Here is an 18,775-nt window from a genome sequence, read left to right as displayed (position 1 = left end):
GTACTGTATAGCACTATACAGTTTTTGCTTGAAACAAAAAGGGATGCATATTGCATATAACCTGTGACTAGTATGAAATATTTCTCCTAGCATATATTTCACATAAGCAATATTGAAAACAGTTCTTCACTTTCAATCTAGCATACAGAGTTATCAGACTATGGATCAATCATAGTGCAGTTTTTTAAAAGTTAATTCAATGCAAGAAAGCAAGTATAATTTTTATGTCAGTAAACAATGCAAGGGAATGGATACCAGGGATAAAAAGTTATCTGCCCAACTCCTTTGAGGCTTTGACATTTGCAGTCCTACCATCATAAATACAGTAGGTTAAGTTTGTTATTGTCAAAGAGCTACAGCAAACAGTACTAAAATTTAATTTGAAGGGTGGTTAAAAAAAAAACACTCACACAAGCAAAAAAAACTCAACAAATTCTTGTTTTCTTTGAGGGATATTTGAAATGAATACACTGTTTTATGGAAAAATTACAGAGAGAGGAACCTTGTGTATTTCTAGGTGGTCAATAACGTGTCAATAATTTTGCCAGGTAAAAGTTAACACATATGGATTATGTACTTCACTGTGGGGTTATGACCTTGTCTAGATCAATATACAGAGTACTGCAAGCCTGCCATGCAAAATAAATATATATCACATATTGCTACATGAACTCTCAATATGAATGGCAAAAATTTCAAGTCTGTTCATTAATGTAATATTTTAACTTAGTGTAGGTTGTTTCCCTTTGGGATGGGGGAGAGGGGGGGGGAGAATGAAGGTATGTGATCATGGCTTGATGGAAGTGATTGTGGTGCATTAGATTGTGAACATGTATGCATCAATCAGTTTGTGGATATTTGGTACAAGCAGGTAGGTCTAGTGGTCTACATATGAAAGATACATGTATACTTTGCTATGTTAATGCCCATAAGAACATTCTTTACTGGAGTAGGTAGTCATTGATAGTTTAAAGGTAAGAAAAGGTTGGAGCATTTGAGTATGGAAGTAAATTCTGGGTTATATTTATCAGCATCCAAGACGGATCAGAATACTCACTCTGAAAATCGTGAATTTTGGGGTGGGATGGTGGGGGATGGGTGGGGGGTGGGTGGAGATGGGTGGGGGATGGGTATGGGGATGGAAGTTGTAAAGATCTGAAATGCTTGTACAAAAGCCTTTTAAACGCATCAATTTTTCTGACATATACAGGTACAGTATGTCATACTTACTGTGTAGCAGTTGTCTCTGGACATTCTGAAATGTTGTAAGAAGTCAAAGGAGATTTTATTTTATGGAAATCCTATGTTTTTTGAATGAGATAATGCAACAAGCTTTCTGGTTGTAATTTGAATATAAAAGAACTAGACTTCTAGTAAGTAGGTAATGTGAATCAAGCATTTCCTAGTTGTAAGAGTAGCTCATGGCATGTTTACATCAACTACAGTAAACAAACCCCTGTCTTAATGAAGAAGCACTTTGATTAGGACTACAGTAGTGTCATTGAGGGAATTGTGGCAGTCATGATAAAGTAATTGACTTTTGAACACACTAAATGCCATATATGGTTAATTTGACAATTGGAATGTTTATGTGATTGTTGATCATCCTGGAACTTATTATTTCAAGTATTTTGGAGGATATAATTTTGTGAAGTTTCAGAAGATATTTTGGCTACTTTATGCACGAAAATAAGTGTTGAGAATCCTACCTTATTCCCATTTCCCAACAATTTAGCTCATGATACAGTAGTTAGTATTGTCTGACACTCTACTCCTTGACATAATTAGGTCTTGACTCCCAAAAATCTTATTACTACTTGTGGCATGTTGATTCTTGTTCATGGTTTCTTTGATGCTCTCAACATGGCTTCCAATCGGTTCGAGGTCACATTTTATTGCATTCAGATGTAATAAACTAATAATTGTACATGTGTGTGATTTGAACATTCATGAGTGAACAAGAGGGGAAAAATACATGCATTCAAAACGTTGAAAATTCAAGGATACATAAGCAGTGATTCGTTGTAGATGAAAACTAGTCGAAGTGCAGCTTCTTCTTGACTTTGATCAAAATAGTCCACAAAGAACGTAATTCAGGTGTGAAAGGAAGGGGTGAAAATTTCCAATAGAGACACACACGTGCTCGGCTTCTGAATAGTAGATCTGAAAGGAGGAGGTCAGTGACCATAGAAGGGATCATTGGGGGGCGCAGTGCGTAGGTAAAGGTCAGTGACCACAGAAGGGATCATTGGGGGCGCAGTGCGTAGGTAATGGTCAGTAACCATAGAAGCGATCATTGGGGAGCAGTGCATAGGTAAAGGAGACAGGTAAGGGTCGTCGTTTGTTATTACCTAAACCAGTAAGTTTTTTGTTTTTTTTGGGGGGGGCGATTGTCTCCCATCAAGGTGAAGTTGCTCTCAGATGCCAGAAATGCTAAAAACTTGGTTGTCTGTCACTTGCATCAATGATAACCAAGCTTTTGCAAAAATAAGCAGAGGCTGAGCTATTAAGGCCAAATAATGAGTGGAGCTCATTGTATTAGAACAGACTTGGTCAAGTTCAATAAAAGTATGATGTGAACTATTTGGCCTGTGTGTGGGAGTATTAACAGGCTTGTTCGATTGATTTGATTACCCTTGGTTCTAAAGTACATTACACTTTGCAGAGTTCTTTTTATGGTTGGTCTGGTCTGGGTAAGAGAGATAAACATTATATGTACAATAAAGCCTTATGAATTGATGATCACTGTTATAGTAAGTAGCCATGCTTGTAAGGCTCATTGGAGATTCATTGAGCATAACATTGCACTATTAACTTTATATTTAATCATGAAGGGATAAAGCTAATAAGGTGTGTAGTAATTAAGAATCTTTCAGTGTTCGTATTGTGAAATGCAAAAGCCTGCACTGCTATTTATGCAAATTACAGACATATTTATCTACATCAGTGCTACAGCAGTGACGTAGGACTTTGAAACAGCATTTTCATAGATGACTTGAGCTTGCTTACAAGTCAACACCCAAATGAAATAAAATCATGGTTAAATTATAATGCATTTAGTATGTACAGAGGACTTGGAACTTATGAGACTTAACAAATTCACTTCAGTTGTTTATTTTATAACTAACAATTTACCTCGCTTACCTGTCTCCCCACAACCTTAACACTCATTCTATCATGCCTATAATGAACTGGTAACCTTTTAACTATGTGGGCCCTCTGTGACTCGCCCCTCCGGTCATAGCCCTCCCTTCTCATTCTACCATCCAAAGTGCCAGCGTCGTAGGTTTTCGTCGGATTAATATCTACGTAATTTGCTTGGAGCGGTGACCATATTATTAATATTACTAGACAAACCACCACTTGCAGTTTAGGAGACACTTATCACTTGTTGGTTGATCGCATATAGCAGGAATCTTGATGTAACACTTCACTTGTTCATTCAGATCCACATGAGGCACTGTTTGGTATTTAAAAATGAAATTGTACTGGTATGTCTACTACATTGTCACTTTCATCTATATTCATTTATGCATATGGTACAGAAAATTGTCTTACTGTTCTAACAGTTCGCAGAATTGCTGCTCTGCCAATATTTATAATACCAGCATTTATCCTGCTGGATCCTCCATGCCTACTGTGCAATATCTTTGGTTGTTGCACACAGCATTACTTATTTATATAATCAGGACATATCTGACATATCTAATAAAATCTGACAGAAACTGTGAACATGAGGTACTGTAGCTGCAGTAGCAGTAGCAGCAGATATGATATATAGCTTAAATTTATAGCACCTACAGTATGAGTTACATATTTAGATTAACGTTGTCATTGAGAGAAAGTTTTAATATTTCTGTTACTTCCTTTACCCTGTGCAGATCAAACAGATTGGTCCGACCATGCTTTCTGGTGGCCAGAGAAGAACGAATGGCTGATGCGTACTCGTTCGACCCTGGACCAGTGCCATGTGCAAGCTGACGCCACCTTAGAATTTACTCCCATGCATAAATACTTGCGTGTACAAATGCCTGACATGCAAATCATTGAAATGAAAGTGGACTTTTCTGGACTCGTCTTTAACGCTGTACAAGAATTGGCAAAAGACATTGGTATGTAAAATTCAGCAAAATGCTTGAAATGCACCTTGTGATGAATTTGAAAACTAAAAAAAAACACACAAAGAAAACAATGTAGGGTGCTTCTTTAAATGTTTTCAATTTTTTTTTGAAATGTTCTTTTATAATTTCCTCATAAGAACTGATCTGTTGCTTTCTCCTTAAATAGCTATGACAGACTGACAGGCTGTTTGCTTCAGCAGGCTGTGTAGTGTAGTCATAATGGGAAAATCCTCAGATGTAAACATTGTTAGCCCTTAGCTTTATAAATAGATCAGATATTCCCCCTTTAGATAAACTGGATACATTTTGCTGCTGTAAATGTATTTTATTCCCTGTGGCAGTGTTGATTATTACAACAATCGCCAGTATCTCAGTAGCAACTGTCGGTATATTTAAGTTAAGCTTTCATACAAGAAATAAACATTCCAGGCTTACTGTCCCACTGATGCATCCGTTAAGTGATACCTTTAGGACACCTTTATGACGAGTGTGTAGGCTATGCCCCAGAAGTGAGGGCGCAGTGCTGAGAAGTTCCAGCCATCTAGTCACGGAAACAGGTCAGTCACGTCACTCATAAATCTCCAAAGCAGTAAGTTTTGAAGAATTTGTGATACCTTTAAGCCTCTACCACCAAGGTTACATACGTTAATCTTGTTAAGTGTTAACCACTTTAGCCTCCCCCTCCCACCTCCTCCATTATCCCCACTATCTTCAAAACATAGGAAAGTCACATAGATGTACCAACTGAGAACACATGGTATATCTCTAACAAGGAGACCAGGACTGAAATGTGAAAACAGATATTGTATAACTTTAATATGCAGTGCAGAAAAACAGTTTTCTTGGTTGCTTCAACAGGTATTCGCCATCCAGAGGAAATGTCGTTCTTACGAAAACCAATTGTGACATCCCTAAAACATCGCAAACAATCTGGAGCTAATGGACGCAAGGTCAGTGGTGCAAATGGCCGTAAGAAGAGCAGGGATAGGGACTCGATGGCTTCAAGCAATAGCAATGATGCAGCGTCGATGGGAAGCATGGATGGAATCGCTGCGCCACAAACACCGACAAGAAGACTATCGCCAGCTGTTCAAAGGACAGGCTACAATGGAAGTCCTTCCATGAACAGTGCTGGGTCCTTAGACAGCTTTGAATTGCTCAACACATCCCTGGTAAACAGTCCCGCGCAACCATCAAAGGAAGCAATGGATGGAGTTCTGAGGCCCTCATCGTATCGTGAAAAAGCTACAATTAATGGCGGGTGAGTGTGTGATGGTGTCTGAGGAATGTCACTTTATGAGTTCAGGATGCTGCATTCTCAGTTCCTGGGTAATAATTATATATACGTATTCCTGGGTAATACTCTCTCATGGTGAAATATTCTCCTCTTTAGTTATATAACAGCCTAACAATTAAAGGGATAATCTGGTGGGAGATGATAAAATCTTGAGAAAAAAATGACCCCTGTAACTCTTATGATGACAATGTGAAAAAACACATACTGATATCATGTTTTATTGTCCAGATTTTATTGTCAACAATTTCAAAATTTTCAAAAGGTCTTTGATTGACATCACCATGGCAATTAGGCTAACAGTGATATATACATTCTTACAAACAGTTTGAGCGGTACGACTGTGCTGCCACTAGAATATCTCTTTAAATCATGCATGCTAGCTATGCATTAAGAGATACACCAGCGTTATGTTCTACGCAATAGGACATGTAACATCCTCAAAACAACCACCTGTGAAACGAAGATGTGAAACCTACCCCAAACTGCCTCCACAGAAGCAAAGTTAGCAACTTTGATTTCCGCCATCGTCATTCTCACATGATCTATTTCGGGAGAGCCTGTAGATTTTTCCTTGGCAAGATTGGAAGAAACCATCTGAGAAATACTTCCTTTCCTGGTTTCCATTCACATGATAAGAATAGTATCATAAGAGGACAACAGTTGTTAACCAATGCTGTATAAAATACAAGACAGTGTGTGAAGGGAGAGGTGTGGTGAGGGGGGGGGAAGTGAGAAGAAAAAGTCATAAGCAGGCTCCTATAGAAAACCATAGCATAGTAAATTGGATTTCTTTGACTCTAGCAGTGTATATATAACTTCCATTTCAGTTCCTTTGGGTTTTGTACAAGTTTTTTTTTCCCTGAGCAATTTTGAGAGGTAGGATATTGCTTATTATATTCTGTACTTGTACATTTAAAGGGAGGTTGAAGGGTCTGAAGGGAATATTCAAAGATATGGTTCTTCGTGCCTTTTCTGTTTACCTCTTGTCTTTGATGAATCTAGTATTCAGCAACATTAACTTGTTCTAGGTGTAGTTATGATTTAAGAGTTAATCAGCAAAAGCACCTGGAAGATGTGTGCTAAAGTTGACAATGCTGCATGACTAGCAATCCGTAACTGACAAGATTGACTGTGAGAACGGAAAGATATTATCATCGCAAGGATGAAAACGATTTAGCATGGAAGTAATAGCCATACAGTGTAGTACAATTATTTTCTCTGGATAGAAAAAAAAATAGGTTGTTTACATTGCCAGAAATATCAGAAATAAGAGCTCTGTTTTGGATAACTTTATTTTGTTGAATAACTAGTATTTTGGGGGAAATATGTTAGGATTGACTGGAACATCCACTGATTGATTATCTAGAGTTAGTCAGTGTTCCTTTTAGTCAGTGTTACTTATGAGTCAGTAGTCAGGCCTGAGATGAAAGTCTTCCTTTAGGTATGTAGTCAAGAGAATCAATTTTTTGCCATTTGAAGTGCTCTCCTAGTGGTGAATGCTAATACAAACATAAATACTAATGTAATACTTGGTAACCTGAGACCTTCAGATCGACTTTAACACAAGGGTGGCGACAACATTGTTATGAAAACGATCACTACCCCATCCTACATTTTATCTAATATACCTCTGCGGATGAGAAGTTGCACATTTTATCTAATCAGTCCTCTCGCTGCAGGATAGGCATGATTTAGGCAAAACTTGAGTTGGCTGGGAAGGTTAATTAAATTGGGAAACGGAAGGATATTAATAATCTGAGTAAGCAACACTCCCCGGAGTCATTGCTTATTTCAGTTTCGTTGATATTGATAGTTCCACGGTAACTGAGTAACAACTAACACTGATACATGGAAGGGAGGATGTATTAATAGAATGTACCGTATGTACTATACAGTAGGGGATGAACACAGGAGTTGGGGAGACGAGAAATGATAAGCAAAATTAGCTGATGTTATGTGCAATCAATACCAAGATTTCAAAGGAAAATTACAATGTAACTTCGATTGGAAACTAAAAATTTGGCTTACATAGAGAGTATTGCTTCCTCTACACATATCGTTTTACGAGAATGAAACTATGAAACTGCATTTAAGAGATAATATATCCTATATGAGATATTGACATCACGTTATCACCATGACCACTTAACTAGTTTTTGTTAGAAAACAACAAATTTAGACAAAATACAGACTTCATATCTGGAGAACCATCAGGACTAGATTACCTCTTAATTACTTCCAGGATGTGTGGGGGGGGGGGTGGCGTAGGCTGTAGAATAGTAAAGTGATTCTTCGTTTTTGTCTTTCATGCATGTTCAAGACTAGTATTAGAGAGGTTCGTCTCTGTGTTAGGTGAAGATAAATTATAGATAGCTATATCGATGTAAGAGGTGTACACTTTTGTCATGTTTCTTGTAGTGACCATTACTGTTGTCCAGCAGATTGACTAACCCATTTTGTAATGTTTGGCTTTGAAAATTTCAGTTGCAGTAGAGGATGGCAGACTTGTTATATGACGCTTTAGGGACATAGCATTGCATTAGCTGATTGGATTTTGAATATATATGTAAACCCCCAAAAAATCAGGTTTTGTGATGACCTTAAGCCTTTATCTGCATCTTGAATTTCCTCTTGAAATCACCCCTATTTCTCCAGCCTCCTGACTTTCAGTTGATCGCTTTACTGATTAAACATTCTTAGCTTTTAGGGTAATTAAGTCCAACGCCCGGTATTGATCCTGACGTGCCGTCAGTTCGCAGTAGTGTGTTGTTGATCAGTGGTGCATTTATACTGGTCGTCAACAAGAGCAGGGCAACTACGAGGACGTTACTACTGATTAAATTCATAAGCTCCCACAGACACTTCAATGCAGTATTTGATATGTCCACTGATAGTATTACAAGTCCAATGCGTGACTCATATGGGTCTGTCCATGGGGACAAGATATGGTATAATTGCATTTACATCTTCTCTACTGCAAGTAAAGAGATGTTGTGAAAGTCATTGCTAGACTGTTAGTGCCTTCTTTAATCCTTTTTCTGGTACTATTCAAGATTGGTAGTTTTTGCAATTGATGTTTGTACAGTACTTATGCATACGTCTGCATAACTTGCCATGCAGGTGAACTTACCTGGCATGTTTGAATAACTGTAAAAGTAGTGATTCCAGGGTTTGATTCCTAGCTGAAGATATTAAGAATTCTCAGGTGCAACTTTGGTAAAATAACTTTGGAGATCCATTTTTTGCATTTTATTCATAATTTTGTGAAAATGTTTCTGAGTCCAAGTTTCCGTGTTGACATAGACTGAGTGTAAAGGCAGCTTCACTAAAGTTTGGCACAATCAAACAATCACCACATGTACTTTATTTGATAGTCCCTTTAATACCTGCTTCTCTTCAAATCAGTCACATATTCACTCTCCTATTTGATCAGTTTGTGTGTTTTTATAATTGCATGTTTTTTCACATGATTGTTTGCAAACAATGGTCTGTGTTGTCATGTTGACAATTATACCTCATTGTACTAGTAATGGCATTGTAGTGAACTGAAAAGATGATTTAAGCTGTCAAGATAGACATCAGTTTGTGTGTGTTTGTAAATGGAATGCAGAATGTGTTTCTTTAACTTAACAATTCTGTGTTGGTTAACAAAAACAAAACGGACCATTACCGTCACCATTACTAAGTATATAGAGGCATTATCTTTTCATGATGCAATGTTTGGCACTACCTACTGTATAGACAAAGATTTGGCATAGAATTATTAGTAATTACTTTATATAGAAGCATCTTCCGTGGGAGGAAGTTTGGTGCATTAAACCACCTGTGAAACATTTCCTGGGGAAGGTTACTAGTCTGACTAGTTTATTGGAAGTAATGTGGATGTAACTTGATATATCGCTCTAAGAGGAAATAATACCTTCCTGGTTTAATTAAACACTGTTAAACTCTACGTTCTACATGTTTGATATACTCGGCAGTGATTTTCCCTTTTGTCTTAGTCGTCGAGTGTTTGTTTGTGCTCCATAGAGACTGTGCAGTAGCATAATAAAAGCTCAAAGTCAAGAGTGGCTACATAGAAGTTCACGATACATTTTGCTTTTGATTCGAGTATAGAGTTTCACTTTTAAAAGAAATGTCCAAACATCTAAATTGATATTCAACTCTTTGAGAAAAACCATCAGTTGCTTAGTAGTTCTAGGGATCTTTGGTATGAAGGGAGAGATCTAATGTTTGCAATATTTTCTTGGTTATACAAATTAATTACTGATCATATTTCTTAAAGTGGGTAAAATAGTAATGGATAAAGTTTCCAATAAACGTTTCACTTGATTTCTTGCAACTATTCAGTCACAGAGATACTATACACCGTGTCATTTCTCGCACGTTGGCAATATCTCATCTGAAGGAATCGTCTGTCCTGTTCATATCATTGTAGGCAGAGTGCTGGCCCTGCCAGGCTGTCACTTGACATTTATGAGAAATGTTTCTCTGTATAATATTTTCCCCTTGATTAGTTCTCTTGAAATGTCTCAAAGTGTGACAAAAAGTTCAGTAGTTCATGTCTCTGAATTGACACCGTCATTCGATTCGGTGTAAGTTTCATAAGCCTGGTACACTGTTGACAAAAATAGACTTGAGGAATTCATTACATTGTGCCTTGGACCTTGTGTGAAATGTTTAAACAAGTCATTGTTGTACAGTAGCTCTCTATTATCTGGAAACTGCTGGTATACAGTAGGCAGTGTACTTTGTTGGCAGTTACTGTATTTTGTGAACGTTGTTATGACAGTCTGTACATTGCAACTGATCCTTTGCAAAAACAACCCAAAGATGTAATGCAAATTGCAGCAAAATTTCATGTGACATTCTCTGCTCTGTTCTGTAACTAGTTTTACTAAGGGTCTCTGCAGCAGGCATTTTAGAATTTATTGCAGGCATTGGTAATTCTATGACATTTTATACCTTTTGAATTGACAGAGTTGTTTTGCAAAGATGTGTTACCAGTTGAACATATTTTCGTTAAGGCCCCACCTTTGTTGTTTTGCCATGAATCTTGTCTAGTTAATTTGGAGGCCAGGTTAAGTAACAAGGGAACCTGAAAGCAGCATACAAGTAAATATACTGTGATTACTGTTATTCAAGTGTGTTTTAGGAGATGTTTGTGTAGAGGGGAGACCAGGCAAGGATCTGCTTTTTGGAGTGGGGGGGGGTGGGGGGATTAAAAACCTGCCCAGTTATTATTGCTCATGTCTATAAAGTACTCATCTTGATCACTAATGATGACCTGGGTTATTTCATGAGAAGTTTCTGACATTCCACACAGACATTGATGAAAACATGTTGATTTTGGTGGTGAATGTGATTGATACAGATGCAGGCATGTGTTGAAGAATGTTTGCTTTTGTTGCAGGCTTACTGTATGTGATAAAGTTTATTCTGTCTGCAGTTCATGATTGAATCACAAAGTTATGCCTTTGTTGCTATGTCAATGAAATGTATCACGTTGCATCTAACTGAACTATTTTAATAATCATGCAATTATTGCAGTATTGTCAGAGAAGAGTATCCGTTGGTGGAGTGGATAGATGGAGTGGAGCTGGTAAGAAACACTTGCTATAAGTTGACACTGTCTGATGCTAAGCCATACACGTATATCCCATCAATTTCTTAAATATCAAAGTTAGCGCAGTAAGGCCTCCAAAATTTTGGCTTTCAAAATGTCATGTTTCTACCCATCCATTATCCTGATTATGCAAAATATGGCTGTTGCCATGGATCAATTTATTTCATAGCTTGATTAAAACGACAGTTCAGAGTCGATAACACATTTGATTGGACAAGTACTTTGTTGATCCGTCATCCAATATTTATCTGGATACAAGTGGAGCAATGAGGAGTGACATTTGCATTTGGGTCAGATCGGGATGAAATCCCGATGTCAGGAGAATAACAGAGGATTTGTGGACTGCGAGACACCTGATATAAAAAAAGTCTGAAAAGGCTATGACTGCATTTAAAGAAAAATTGCAGCTAAAGTGGTTTTCACTTCTTCCTAATGGCAAGTGTATCGGGAACCAGAGTTTGTAGTAGTTTACTTAATTGAACAATATGGACAAGAAACGTTCATAGATTTTCCTGTATATATGTTGGTATACCTCTAACAAATATCCGAGTCAGATTGTTGGTTGCCATGTTAGTAGGAACTAGCAAAAATGTTCACAGAGATTTGAAGAAAAAAATACGTTGGGCTCTTGTTTGAGGGTGCATACTGTTTAAACAGGCAGGGAGTAATTGCTTTCACCTAGGCTCCTAGCAAGATGATTGTCTTAATTCAGAACTGAATGGTTATGATTTCAATACAAACATGACACAATTCAGTGTCCAACTTTTTAGTTTTCAGTTGATCATTCATTGCTACTATTTATAGCCGTTGTAAAGTGAAAGTAACTGAATTAGAAATTCTCTGAATATTAGAGTTGAAATATCATTCACTGACTTTACATTGTCTTGCTACTTGCACGTATGCCTGTGATAGGCTATAGAATGTCTCTTTCACTTGAAATAATGAAATGTTCTCTCATAAAGTTTGAATCCTTAAAGGTCAGTAGCAGTATTGGCCCAAATTTTAGCACCATAAAATTAGCTGGAAGTTATTAAAAGGATTTACCTGGAGGTTCTGACTCATTCGTTGTATTACATTCACAGATATTCAGCATTGCTCAAATAGACAGTTAAATGGCTCAGTGTGGATTAACCACTTTATAGAGTGGCAGTATATTAAATGCTTGTTAAATTTTTAGCATATTTTGGAGGGCAATATAACCGATGACCTTTAATAGAGAGGTTGCACATGATGTTTTTTTGTTTTTTTTATTACTTCAAAGTCAAAGTTTTGTTCAACCTTGTTAACATGATAACTCAAAAAGTACATCTTTGTTACTTCATACCTTGTATGTCGATCCAGTTTGGTGAGTGCAAGAACCTTAGGTCAACTTTGTGTCAATGTCTGTAATCCTTGTTTACATGCTAACTCCAAAGGTAAAGCCACAATTAATCTCTGAGTTACTCTGATGCTATAGCTTCCTTATGGTGGACATAGTTTTGTCAATTTGAGGTCAGTGTAGTTTTGTGTCAGGCCCTAATATACAAAAGGTCTTCAGCAATAGTACAGTCATTCAGGAAAATGAAATCTGCTTCAAAGTGACCCTTATCAGTTTTCTCAGCTGTTCTCAAACTTGGCTCAAGGGATCAATAGGTTAAATCTCAAATGGTCTCAAACTGGTGTTATTCTCAGTGATTTATAACAGATGACTTTGGCTTTGGCAGTCACTTGTAAAATATTTCACAGTGTATAAACAATACCATGAAACTCTCAGTCATTAATGATTATTAAAGGGATGGCTGGTGGCAGAGCTGATTTGCTAGCTCCAAATTGGTCAAGGAAAGTGTCAATTTGCTCATATGGAGAACATCTATGTGTCTGTATTTCACATTGGAAGACAGTTCTTTACAAATATTGAAACATTTTGGGATAAAAATTCTATATTATAAAATACTTACCAGTGAAGTAATTGGTTGATGCCCAGAAGGGAGTGCTACAAATAAGAGCTGGAAATGTCTTGATCTGTTCAGGTTCTCACTTAATTCTTGGACAAATTTAACTCACTTGCTTTAGCCAGATAGTTTAAATGGAATGTTGAGAAAATTATATGGCAAGGAATCACAAAGCCAACTGGCTTTCTGGCTTTTCATACTGGTATCTTAATCTTGCTTCATTTGAATGGGTGTTGAAATTATCCCTCCCCCCCCCTTCAATCTGGTGTTAGTAAAATATTATATGTAATTGACTGTACATACTATAATGCCTTACAAATAGACCACCAAAACTGCACTAAGAAGAGTGAAATTAAGTGTGAACTTCAAGGTTTTCAATTAAAACATAGCTCAAATTTTAATTTGTAGGTTTCACTGAGGTGTACCCCCTCAAGGTGTGAATATTACATGGATTGGTGGATATGATGTAGAGTTATAATCCAACTGAGAATACCACTTTAATTCTAAACACAATGTGACTCGGTGTCAAATTCTCTAATAAAGACCCGGGTATGATATCCTGTGTCGGCAGAAACCACCCCTTATTGTCAACAGTTGCGGAGATTATACACAAAATTCTGTGTGGGAAACCTTAACCAGTTAAAAACTTCACTGGTTGCATTGAGGAAATGATGTAACTTGAACATTATACTATGCAGTATGTATGTATGTTTGTCATATGACTTTCTCAATGTCTTTTTTACATTGCAATGTACACTTTGGCAAGGTTAAACATACTCAGTCATTTGATCAGTCAGAACCAGAGATACTCATCAATATTCCTATTATCCATTAATCTTAGTTTTCTTGTCTTGAATCTATAACAATAATGTATCATTAATCTCTCTGACTCAGTTTCCGTGTCTCGGAGGCAGTTGTTAGTCTGTGCTATTTTTTATTGAACAGTGATTCCTGCACCAATATGTTGTTAGTCTACTGTATATCCATGTTGAATTATACTAATAACAGACAAGGATATACCCTAATGATATCATGCTGTTTATTGAGTACTGAACCCAGTCGTTATGTTGACTTCATACTGTGATGTATATTAAACAGTCTGAAATGAGTGATGCATGTATACATATAGACCTTTAGTGAGAAGGAACCTTGATATTCCACCAACTTTTATTTTTTCTAAAGACAGTCGAACAGTTTTATTTGTTTGTAACATTTGGTAGTTAAATTTGTTAGGTTTCAATTCATGAAAACTTGGTTTAGTTGCAGGCAGCTGCTGTTAGAGCAGCCACCTTGGTTAGTGTATGAACTGAGTTGTTACTCAGAGGTTGAATGTACATAGTATGTAGTGGAACTGGTCAAGAGCCCATTCAATTCAGTATAGAGCTCTGTTTATCCTTTGACTGTCTCAGTGTACCTGTTATTTTTCACTTATCATCATTAGTGACGTATATTTAACTTAAAGATTTTATCCAGATCTCATCCTTGTCAGATGGAGAGTCATCACAATATTACTTCCTTTCGGCCTCAAGTGCTAATGGCCAGAAATGTAGAATATTATTCATTATTAAATGTGAAAATTATCACACGCTGCTGTTAATCCCATTATCAAGTCAACACGGGGTTAAGACAAGACAACAAAATCAACAGGTTTTTAACCACAACGTGTATAATGCTATAAATCCTATTTAAATCATCATTGTCTATGCAGAATGTACAGTATATCACGGCGATTAAGATGCAGCCCATGTTGAACTGTTAAGCATCGTGAGGCACACGCTGTAATCGCATTACATAGAGACGGTTATTAAGTGTTTGTTTGATCAGCATCTTAGCATGACAAGTTCAGGTGGTTATGTCCTTAACTTGGTCTATTACAGGACTGGTAATCCATTATTTAGTCTACTTGGAAGTTGGAACCAAACAACTAACAAATTAGACTGTGAGCTTTTAAAGGGACAATGTGCTCATTTGTTCAAGTTCATGTGGTAACTACATGCATATGTCCAATAAAAATACTAGTGTATCCATCTGTCATTAAATTTGGGCTCAGATCTTTCTCCTGAAATATGCCGTACCCTTGAAGTTTTGATTGCACAGGGAGGGGAAAAGTTCATGTAGTAGTGTTTTGCATTCCCTCCAAGGAGAGCTGTTATTCTATTTCAGTGCAATTTACTTTGTCGTCAGTAATGAGTGTTTGGTATTTGGTACAATGCTGGTTTCAATATGGAATCATCATTGAATTATTGAAGTATACATCATTCTTGAATGATTCAAGCCAGCCTGCATACCCTCTTCAGCTTATCTGTTAAGCCTTACTAAAATGCACACTTCTTCCCTGATATACCAAATTTCACTATCTGTTGATACAGTACAAGTGAACATTTCCTGTTGGTATTTTCTTCTGCTCATAGGCCTACTACTACTGTTACTAGCTTAGTCTTCCTCCAATGCTCACCTAAACACATACAGTGGGAAGAAATATTTCCCAGGGTGGATTTATAGACTATTTCTGTGTTTATGTGACCTTTAATCCTATTGAGCAGTATTGCAGTATTTTTCATTGCCAGTCAGTTCTGCTATAAGGAGCAACATGCCTGAGTACAAAAGTAAACTGATTTTCTCCTTCATCCAGCATGTACAAGCAATAATCCACTGAACTATTGGGATGGGACTTTGCATGACTGAACATGAATGGCTTACACAGGTTCATCTGTGTGTTGTTCCTATATACTTTAGTGTTTAAAACCTTACAGGAAATCACTTGAAAACTTTAAGCCAGCCCTCATAAAGTAGAGTTACTGCAGAATCTAATTTGGTTATGTTCGTCTGTGTTAATGTACTTACAAAGGACATGCATTAAAGGTTCATATTGTTTAAAGTAAAAGCTCAGAGGAAACTTCATTTTGGGCATTGTAAATAAAAAGAATAGAAGCATGCTGGTGAAGGTTTGATTGAATTCCTAAAAATATATTCATTTTAAGATCATATGTTATGAAGGTAATATGGTTATGTTCGTCTGTGTTAATGTACTTACAAAGGACATACATTAAAGGTACATATTGTTTAAAGGAATAGCTCAGAGGAAACTTCATTTTGGGCATTGTAAATAAAAAGAATAGAAGCATGCTGGTGAAGGTTTGATTGAATTCCTAAAAATATATTCAGTTGAAGGTAATATGTTTTGTACCATGTGATCTTGAAGTAAGTGATGTCATGAATGCACATTGACATATATTATGTTGTTTTTCTTTATTTTCTGACTCTGTTGTAGATGGGATACTGTGTCAGCTTTTTGCTGCATGGGTTGTAAAGCATATGTATATGCTTTACAACCCATGCATATGTATCGTACTAATGAACACTGGATTTCTCTCGTTGCATCCACTTTTAAGCAGTAAATTGAAGTCAAATTTTAAAAGAAATTATAATTGTGCATCTACGACATCAGAATTGTTGGTAAACATAAGGAGTATTCTTCAGACCAACACATCTCAAAACAATCATCTAGGAATTGAGAGAAACTACCCAAGAATGCTTGGAGTTAATTCTGCTGTCACATGTCAATGTTAACTTTCATCTGAACCTTCCTTTTAAGGAGCAATATTATTATTCCAAAGAGTAACTGGAATGTCATTGCATTTTATTATATTTAATATACACACAATGCCTTTGAATGATGCTTAATTCGAACTCTGGAAATGTGCCAAGTTGTTTTCAAGCAATTAGATTTCCTAGTGTAACATTTTATTCCAGTCATAGTATTGTTAGGTGCCCTGTAAAACGTGCAAAGAGGACTTCTTCCCAACCACACTCGAAACGATTCTTTGGCAATGAATGCATAATTGGTTTTAAACAGATTCTGATGTTCTTACAATACGTCCTATAAAATCTTGCATGACATTTTTCTGTCGCCATTTTACCAATTTTACTTAAAAGCATTCATTACAGACTGTTTAGACATTTCCCCTCATCTAAGGCTGGGTTCTCCTTTCCTAAACTTAGACCAGACTTCAATGCAGGAACAACAACCCTCTGTGGGATAGCACAGATTCACATGTTAGAAGTTATGCATACCAGAAGTACTTAAATGGTGAGAGACAAGTCTCTTGTTGAAAAGGCTGTGTGCTGAATAATGAGGTAAATCAAGACTCTTAGCTCTAACAACCTGCAGATGATTTGATCTTCACATTTTTGGCTGAGGTCATAACATACCTTTAAGGATGGTTTCATGTTTACACAACTTGATGCTATACATTCCACCAGGTTACATGTCATAGTCTGAATGGCACATAAAATTAATATGTACATATGGCTGTTATTTTTGTATTGTCAGGAAGGAAAGGAAGAGTGAAATGTGTTTATGCACAACAGTTAGGTAGGAAACTGATCCTCATTATTTACCATTGTTTTTACCAATGTTGATTCATAAAGCACACTGCCAAAGTCTAAAGGAAGGAAAAATGGACTGTTGCGTGCAGTTATGTTACATTCCATTGTGGTGATTATAGACAGGGTTTGGGAGACAACATGTTTGTTATCACTGTAAAGACCTGTAAGCTCTTATCAGTAAGGAGGTTACAAAGTTCATTTATGACAATTGAATAATAGGGCTATATCATTATATCATTATAGGGAGAATCATTTTGAACACAACTGTGATTCATCATGTGGCTGTGTGATAGAGCCATTTATAGTGAACAACACCGCCAAACAGCTAGAAGATTCTTTATATCATTTAGGAAGATGCGGTGGATCAGTGATGGAATGGGTAAGGAGGGGGATGGGTGGTGGGTGGGGGAGGTGACAAGTGGTGGAACAGGGCTGGGGTGCATAATTTCAGATATAAAAGTTTTTTTTGGGGGGGGGGATCTGGGCTAAAGTTGAACAATTTGTCATGGAAAAGCATTTTAAAAGTACAACCCCCTCCCCCCCCCAGCAACTAGCATGTGATGGAGCAATCCATTATGTAGTTCTTAAAAGCTCTAGGGCTACCCAATCCATATCCCAGGCACTGCTAACTCTTGCTACACTACTGGGAAGATATCATTGTTTTAATGACTAGACAATGAATCTTGAGCTTTAATTTAGTATCACATCACTGTCATCACATGATCAAGCCCATTTTGGTATCCGCTTTTTACAGTATCTTTGTCTTTTTGATGCCATTGTACTTTTTCTTAATTAGAAGTGGGCTTTGTCAATGCCTATTCTAAAATATTGAGGATTCAGTACAAGGGCGGCGGAACTGGGGGGGCACAGGGGGCACGTGCCCCCCCACTTTTCCTCAGGTTAAAAATGTGCCCATTTTCCACATAAAAATTGAGGTGTCTCAAGTTAGCAAGAGGCCAGGGAACCAGAATGAACACTCGGGAAGGGCCGTTTCCGGCCATCTGAGGGGTTTGTAAAACCAAAAATTTTCTTGTACGCTCCGCGCCAACCGATGGTGGCGCTCCGCTCAGATAGTCGTGCATACAAGTGTGCGAATCCTGGCTACGCCCCTGACTTTTAATGAATTTCTGTGGGTCAAACTTAAAGCTATTTCGAATGGAAACAATTTGTTAAGATGTTATCAAGGAATAAACTCTAATTCGGAAGATTCCTACATTAGCAACTAGCATGATTTCACCTCATTTTGTCTCAAAAGAAAACTTGTTCCTTGTTTCCCAATTTGCACATTGGATATTGCAGTGCTAGTATGCATATTTTCCTTGAGGGTTGGGGGGGGGCGTTGATGGAGTGATGTGTATACGCAAATAAGATAATACAATAAGAGTTATAAAGGGTACTAAATATAAGGCTG

At 37.1% G+C, this 18,775-nt stretch overlaps 1 protein-coding gene across 3 annotated transcripts in view; it reads left to right on the top strand.

Annotated features, from left to right (window-relative positions):
* Nucleotides 1-18,775, top strand: part of LOC139970700 (fermitin family homolog 2-like) — a 60,401-nt gene that overhangs the window by 17,660 nt on the left and 23,966 nt on the right. For all 3 annotated transcript variants that reach the window (XM_071976601.1, XM_071976600.1, XM_071976602.1), the window contains exons 3-4: nt 3,882-4,112; nt 4,980-5,382. In XM_071976601.1, the coding sequence (XP_071832702.1) occupies nt 3,882-4,112; nt 4,980-5,382 (634 nt within the window). The remainder of the gene's footprint in view (nt 1-3,881; nt 4,113-4,979; nt 5,383-18,775) is intronic.

Source organism: Apostichopus japonicus, chromosome 8 (assembly GCF_037975245.1).
Source record: "Apostichopus japonicus isolate 1M-3 chromosome 8, ASM3797524v1, whole genome shotgun sequence".
Classification (NCBI taxonomy): Eukaryota; Metazoa; Echinodermata; class Holothuroidea; order Aspidochirotida; family Stichopodidae; genus Apostichopus; species Apostichopus japonicus.
This window is presented reverse-complemented; position numbering and strand designations above follow the sequence as displayed.